Source organism: Medicago truncatula, chromosome 4 (genome assembly GCF_003473485.1).
Source record: "Medicago truncatula cultivar Jemalong A17 chromosome 4, MtrunA17r5.0-ANR, whole genome shotgun sequence".
NCBI classification, from domain to species: Eukaryota; Viridiplantae; Streptophyta; class Magnoliopsida; order Fabales; family Fabaceae; genus Medicago; species Medicago truncatula.
Window position 1 is genome coordinate 59,809,596 of NC_053045.1, and position 8,317 is coordinate 59,817,912.

Below are 8,317 nucleotides of genomic sequence, written 5' to 3' on the forward strand. Positions count from 1 at the left end.
GTAATTTTCTTTGATTGACTTTATGATTTGGCATTGAGACAATGTGTAAAAACACATGTAACAAGTTCTGTCTCAAGAGATTATGCCATTTTATGGCTTCAGGACGCCTCGACAGTTAACTATCGAGAAAAAATAAAACCGACGACAGTTAACTGCCGATGAAAACCTCTGCAGTTAAATGCAACTGAATTTTTAATTTCTCGACAGTTAACTAACGAGGGACAAGAACGTATTTTACTCGTTTTTCATCAAATGTGTGAACAACAATTCTCAACATTATCCTATCCATCACACTCTTCATTAAATAGAAAGAAGCGGGTCCCAACCCACAAGGCCCCCTCCTACAACATTTTGCCTTGGTGTGACCATTTCACCCTTCTCCCACCCTTTATATACAAAGCTTCCTCCCTCGTCCCTCTCCCACCCCATATCTCTCTAACTCTCCATTTTCAGTCTTGATAATACTAATAACTAACCAAACATATTTTCATTGCATTTGTATTACTACAAACCAAACATGGCAAAAGGTGGAAAGCTAATGAAGCTAAAATCAGCACTCAAAAAATGGAACTCATTTGGAAACGGAAAACAGAGCCGTCACAGCATCAGCGCCGTCGCCGACGAAGACTCATCGTCTTCAAGATCCGACCTCCACACCGTCTTCGTAGGAAAGTCTCGCCGCCTCTACCGTGTCACCTCCGACGTTGTTGACAACCCTGTCTTCCGTGAACTCGTTGAAAGGTCCCGTGAAACAGAACAACAAAACGACACTGTCAATGTTGTTGCTTGTGAGGTTGTCCTTTTCGAACATTTGTTATGGATGCTTGAAAATGCTGATCCTCAACCTGAATCTCTTGATGAACTTGTCGATTTTTACGCTTGTTAGAGTTAGCTTCCAATTCAACACCAAAACAAAACAAAAAAAACTACCAATATTCTTCTTCTTATTATTATTAATTAATAATATAATAATATTTCCTTTTTTTCTTTCTAAATTTTATTCTATATACGTAATAAGAAAGAATACTTGCTCATTCTGTTTCGCTGTAACATATTTAGCTGTTGTTTCAACCTTAGAACCACATTTCTGATGTATTGTTCGCTATGGGGATGAGGTGCAAATGAATTCATAGGAGGTTTACTCATGCTAGCTTCAAACACGCTTAATTGTTGAGTTATGATGAAATGCGAGGCATTACTGCTGATACAATCGCACTTGGAAGAGATAATTCACTCGATCAAGATAATGGTAATGGTAATAAATAACTAACTTTCATAACGAGAAATCCAAGAGAGTGATCCATCATGTTGTATATTTTGAAAAATAAAAATAAAAACTATTGTCAATAATTTTGATTATTAGTATTTGAATTAGTTAGTAAAACATTGGTTAGTTTAGTTTCTAGTTGAGTTGGTGGTTGAATTTTCTAGTTGTTGGGTTGAGTTTTATAGAATGCACTGCAGACCCCTGTTCTGTCTTTTGTTGTAATGAATATATGGGAAATTGTGGACAATAATGTAAGTTGCTGATTGTTCTTGTACAAGGAAAAATATGCCTTGTTTTATTTTACCTCTGAAAGTGAAACCAATGTATTGTTTGACTTCAATAAGTTTAACTAAAAATATTTTTTGTCCGATAATAAACACATGTTGCATTGATTGCTTCAAATTTGGAATTTCTTTTTAGGTTTTCCAATGTGGCTTTGTTTGGTTATAACAAGGGAGTATAATCAGAATTGTTCACAAATTTTGGTCCACAAAGCCTCATTTTACTAATTCAAGAAAATTGAAATAGACTTTATGGCTACTTCCTGTCCTTCCTTTGGATTTAATGAGTAAGATGCCATGACCATGAGTCATGAGACCCCTCTTGGGGGGGGTTCTGTTAAACGATTCCATATTTTTCCTTACTTCATTCACCAGTTACATCACCTACAGTTATTATTAGGGACAAGGTAACATGCATCATGTACAAAAGTACAACCACAGCAAACATTTAAGTACTTTGTATGCTGGCGCTAAATTTGCATTTTAGTTACACCTCTCTCTCTTTCCCACGGGTCCTTAATTAGTGCCCAGAGTACTAGTTAGCATTTTCCATATTTTTTAAGTCACAATAGAAAATATTGTAGTAATTTGTTTGATGTATCAAAATTAAACTCTAATAATAGTGCCTGAAATTCTCCATTGCTCCTTCATTTATTTTGGCATTGAAGAATCTATGTCCTCTCTTTGTCAAAAACAAAGCAATTTGCATCGGTCAACAAAATGGTCAAGTAAATAAATATATTTATCTTGGTTGTTGGCTAGGGGTGAGAACATGCTATTCTGAATTTTGATGCAGCTGAGCCTGAGCCACATAATATATTACAGTAAGGACACTGAACTGTATATGTAAAATTTATAAACAACCTGCAGAAGAGGTAGCTACAGAAAAAGGTTGATATATATTCTGAGACAGCAGTGAAGTCAACCGCTTTTGAGACACCAGAAAGCAAAGCTGCTGCTTTCAAAAAGTTTTATGGGATTATTATATAGGTGCATGGTCTCAAATATTGTTAATGTTTTTCATAAGAGATAGTATACTATACTATATATATCTGCCAAGATACACGATTACTTTATGAATACTAATCATTAGGTAGTTAGAGATGCTTTTGTATATTTATTTATTTATTTTTTTTAAAGAAAGAGAGATGCTTTAGTTTTGTCAAATGCACACATAGCCCCGTTTGTGATATTTTTTTTTTTAATAAACAGAACAATTGTTAGCTTGCTTGAGGAGTGAGGACTTTAGTTAGGGCATTAAGTGGATGACACGAAATCATTTGGTAAACGCATAAGTATCTGTAAAATGTCTATAAAACGCGTTGCCAAGTTGCCCATTGAGAGGAGTTGTTGAATTGTTTCCACTTTCCACACTAGAAAAAAATATTGAACTCAAACTAATTATGTTTTTAAGTGAAGACTGATTTTAATCCCCATATTAAAATTGTGAGATTTATTTATTAATTTTTTTGAACAAGAATTTTGAGATTTATGTTATGTTAGGATGTAATTCTTGTTGGCTATTGTCGCTTCTGAATTTGTTTATACGGTGAATATATATGGAAGCTCTAGGTATTGTAGAGTTGGCCAAACTCAAGTTCTCACATTGAAAATGTGATTTTTCAATTAATTTAGAATATGGAAAAGAAAAAAAAACACACTTTAGGCTAATCAGAACACTAAGTTATCTCGGTTCTTTTTCTCAATAACTAAAAATTATATTTATTTTTCTCATAGACCAAATTGAGCATCACAATTTTTTTTTTCAAAGAATAGAATGAATCTTTCACTCTAAACTTTGATAAATTAAAGTTGAAATTAATAATAATAAAAGTTGAATTTAATTAAAGTTCAATATATTTTCAAATAATATTTTAATAAATAACTTAACAGAATTATATTATGACATAATTTGATTGAATGGATTGTAGATAGGTTTTATATTATCCACGTATGGCAATTATAATCATTAGTCATCAAAGTTTTCCACATATTTTAAATTTAAATAATGAGTACTTAACCTAGTTTTTTGTTAATTTATATTGGAGATAAGTTTACTTACACTAAGCTAAAGAGACTTTGTCCAATCATGTTAGTATGGATTTGAAGTAATTTCATATTACAGTTGGAACAGTCTTTGGTTTCCTTAGAAAGAGTGGGGTTTCAACTTTGAACAAAGCAGCTTGCCAGCTATAGTTTATTTTGTGCCCTGAAAATTTATAACAAACCACCCACCATTAAAATACTCTAAAAGGAAAAGGAGTGAGGAATAAAAGGAAGGTGAAATAAAATAAATAAAAGGAAAAACAGAGTAGGAAGACAGCAGAAGAGGGGATATATAGAAGGTAATATTAATTGATGGAATGAAGACATGTTTCCTATTGTGGGGTCAAGTTCAATATGTGGCATACAAAAATTATTTAACAGAAAAAGGTTTCCTTTCATATTGTTTGTGAGTATATTTTTCTTTTATTTACCATATCCATATCTATATCAAGTTATATATATGCTATTGGAGACGCATGGATTATTTTGAAATACAATAACTCTTTTAGGAGTGAAAAACATGTTTTGTGCGAGGGATACATCAATATCAAGTAAGGTAGATGTAGACTAAATCAAGTTAGACTTTACAATGTTTAAGCTTGATCTCATCAAAATATTTAAGGTCAAAGGTTAGTTTATTACCTCTTATAAATTTGTTTTTATATTTGAATACGCCCTTTTTGAAAGTACGATGTAATATATTAATCTATTTAAAAGTTCATTTCATATTAACATTTTCAAATTTTTAAATAATATTTATGTAAACTTACAAGTTTTTTTTTTATGGGTACAAACTAACAAGTTAATAGACCATTAAGAAAGCATGACTTATACAACATTCTATTTAAATTTACTTTATAATAATAACTTCAAATATATATATCAAAAATTGATGCAAAATAGTATGCTTAAGTTAAAAAAAAAATAACAAATTTATGCTTTAACACAATTTTTTAGACAAAAATTAGAAGTGTCAATGCATCATTAATTTAATACTAATTAGAAAATGTAATATAATAATAGTAAGGAAAAAAAAGTATATTTATATTTGTTTAAGTATGGTCGTGTCAACTTTTATAAAATCAAGGTCCTCTCTCAGTAATGATTTTTATAGTTCGGATTTAAGATGACTTCTCGCATGAGATAATTCATTTCTCCTATGACCATTATATCAAAGAGAAGCTTTTTCCTACAATATAACTAGAATTTGTCTAAAATGTGCAACATTGCACATGTTAAAGCAACTAAAATAGTAAGTCTTTATTGAAAACTAATAATTATTTATTAAAAAGCTATATATTTAATTCAAAATATACAAGTTCCAATGCAAAGTTACTATTTAAAATTTCTTAACATGTGCAAATTTACACATGATAGAAAAACCCATATAACTATAAAAGTAGCAAAGGTTTTGGATTAATAAGAAGAGAGAAAAACAAAGTTGTTATAAAAGTTGTCATCAAACAGTTGTTTAAATATCATTACTCTTTTGGATTGTAAGCCGTCTAAATTGCAAGTAGATCACATGCAGTTATAGGAGAGTTCTAGTCGTCCGATCTTTATTCAACGATTAGATTTCTCATGACTGCATGCAATCCAAATATTCACATTCAACATCCCATTCTCTCTCTCTCTCTCTCTCTCTCTCTCTCTATATATATATATATATATATATATATATATATATATATATATCACAAACAGGGCCGTTCCTACGAATCCGGAGGCTCGGCTCTGCAAGTGAAAAGAGGCTCGTAATAAAAATGTATTTTTTTTAAAAGAGCAATGTTCTATTTAAATTTTTTAAAAGATAAATACAAGGTGCCGTATATATGCGGTACACCAAAAAAAGTGAAAATCACTACCATATACACGATGAACCTCAAACCACCCTCCGAAAAAAACACTCACCTAACACTAAAAGCAAGATGATCCAATTCTAATATGCCAATTTTTTTAGGCCCATACCTTAGAAAGGCCCAACTCTATTAAGCTCTTTGCACACCTCAACACCCGGCCCTGCTTAGAAACATTCTCTTTCTCTCCAAACAAATACATGTGTTATGAAAGCAAATTGCCATGGTAGAAGCATTTTATGAAAGCAAATATGTATTGTTTTCTTTTGATTTTGTCAAACTAACATTAATGAGTCATTATCTCAAACATTGCAACAATGGAGAGCGTAGACTTCTACTTCAGAAGGCCGACATGATGTTAGAGTACCATGTCCATATATGCTACAGTTACTGTCATCCCTACTTCCTATCCTATATATTTCATTATTCTAATTAGAGTAACCAAATATATAATGCTTGAAAACTATCAAGTAACAAGTTGGGTCTATTCTCAACCTCTTCATTTCACTATAGGTCGTCAGACTTGAGGTCATTTCCAAGTTTTGGACATATATATTATAGGCTTAAATATGTATTTCATCCTTGCAATTAGAGGTCGTTTAAAAATTGATCTATGTAATCGCTAATCCTGACAATTTACCCTTGCATTGTTTAATCACTTAAAATTTCGTCCCTCTCCCCACTTGATCACTGTCATACATGAAATTCCAATTTTACCCATGGATTTCCAATTCTTTCTTCAATATTTTGTCCTCTTCTTAAGGGCAAAATTAGAATTTCATGTGTGATAGTAATTGCCACGTCATCGAATTAGTGACATGACAGTGATTAAGTTGGTCAAAGGACGAAATTTTAAATGATTAATGATTGCAAGGCTAGTTTGCAAGGATTAGCGAATACAGGGACCAATTTTTAAACGACCCCTAATTGCAAGGATGAAATACATATTTAAGCCTATATTATAATATCTTGATCGACAGCTGATGTTGATATGGATGCACCACCATGTATATAATATAGATATTGTTTCGGACCGAACCCAAAGGGTCCATTCCGCCCTCAGCCTTACGACCCATATCAAACTCACAATCAACATGATATCCAATCCATCAGGTATAGTATTCATGCAATCTGTAGCGTCTCGGTGGCTTCAATGCCTTTCCAATGGCTATCGAACTAGACCATTGAAGGACGTTGTTTGTAACGATTCCTCTTAACTCCCCAACGACTCCTACATTACATAGTATAAGTACCTTCCTTCACAATTACTCTAGACACACACATTTTCTATTCTCAACCTCTCATTGAATTGAGGGTCGGAGTGTTTGCATGTACCACCCCCACATCCAACATCAAAACGCTACTCCAATTTGGTCAACTTTCTCCGTCTATCCAGATCATGTATAGAATTCGGACGTTGGAGTAGAAAATTATGACTTCGCCCTTCCTCAATTTTCGGCAGCTAAAATTTGTGTTGTATTGTGATCAACGGTCATTAATAGCTGCCATGCATATATAGAAGCTTGCTTTGCCAGCTGAACCGAAATAGCACATGTTCAAATCCTAACCCTAAACTTTAGGTTGCCTTGTTGTCTCATATCATAGCTCTATTAGGACATCAACATTAATTACTAATTAGAAGCAAGCAAATAAATAGAAGCAATCTCACACTCGTTTAAATCTCTCTTCATTTCTTACCTATAGTATCAATATCTCTTCATACACCTGTTACACCAATATTTATCCTACAAGAAGTGAACTTATAAAATAGTAATGAATAACATTTCCATTTCAATTATTATAATGATAAAAAAATAACAATACTTTGTTGAAGACATGACCACGTACTATAATTTTGTGCAAAGAAAAAATGTAATGAAAATATGTTGTGTTGGTGGTAGGGACAAGATAGTGACTTGTAAGAACCGAAAACGACGAAAGTAGATAACGTATTTGAGAGAGGGCCGTAATTTACGGGTTTTGGTGGAGATGCTCCCAACCAGTCACTACACCATACACAAAATTTTGAGTATTGATTTTGTTTGTGTCATGACAATAATGAGGTTATATGTGTCTTTTCAAAAGTCAGCGGTTTCAGACAAAAAACTAGGGCACATGGGTAATGGGTATGTGAATCGGATTCGGCCTTATAGAGGGCCCTTTCACCCCTCTTGCACGAGTGATGAATGAGCCCATGTTAGTGTAAGAATTTTTGTCTCCAAATATTTTAGGTTCAAACAATACATGCTACCCCTACATCTTTTTCATGCTACTGTCTCCTCTCCTTCATTCAATTCTTGGCCACTCCTTTCAAGTTTTAGTCTTTTCTTTATCTAAGACCATAGTATTATAGTATAGTAGTATAACATTTTTTTGGTTTTCTACGTGTGTCTCAAATACTTCAACTATGATTGCCTCCAATTGGCCAACTTAGAGGAAACCAAAAAATATTACAGTAATTCTTTCCCAAAAATAAAAATTACAGAAATATTGGATTGTGTTACTTTTTCATAAAATAAAAAGGATTAATAAAACCATTGTTTTTATGAAAATCTTAATTTGCATTCAGAGAAAGGAGTAACACTTTTCTTCTAACTTATCTCTTCGTTTTTCCTCATCCACCGAGAAGAATGATCTTGTGTCAGTTTTTGGCTCGAATCATTCCTCAGCATTTCTCCTCCCCTATCTTATTTTTCTTTCATGTTTTTTTTGTTGTTGTTATTTTTTCGTTTGAGTGCGACGTTGTTTTGTTTGTCAATTGGGTACCACACCCTTTGATTTTCTATCTTTGTTTCATGGTTTGTTTAGTTCATATTGACAAACAAACTCTAGTATGTTACAAATTCAATGAATGAAATTCAACATTT

At 32.5% G+C, this 8,317-nt stretch overlaps 1 protein-coding gene across 1 annotated transcript; it reads left to right on the forward strand.

Moving 5' to 3' along the window:
- Positions 1-416: 416 nt before the first annotated feature.
- Positions 417-1,570, forward strand: LOC11431026 (auxin-responsive protein SAUR78). The gene has a single exon (XM_003609904.4). It carries the CDS (start codon positions 518-520, stop codon positions 884-886), a length of 369 nt encoding a protein of 122 aa, XP_003609952.1. The 5' UTR covers positions 417-517; the 3' UTR covers positions 887-1,570.
- Positions 1,571-8,317: the final 6,747 nt, after the last annotated feature.

Coding starts and splice junctions, on each gene's coding strand:
- LOC11431026 (XM_003609904.4), top strand. CDS start 518: ATGGCAAAAGGTGGAAAGCTAATGAAGCTAAAATCAGCACTCAAAAAA.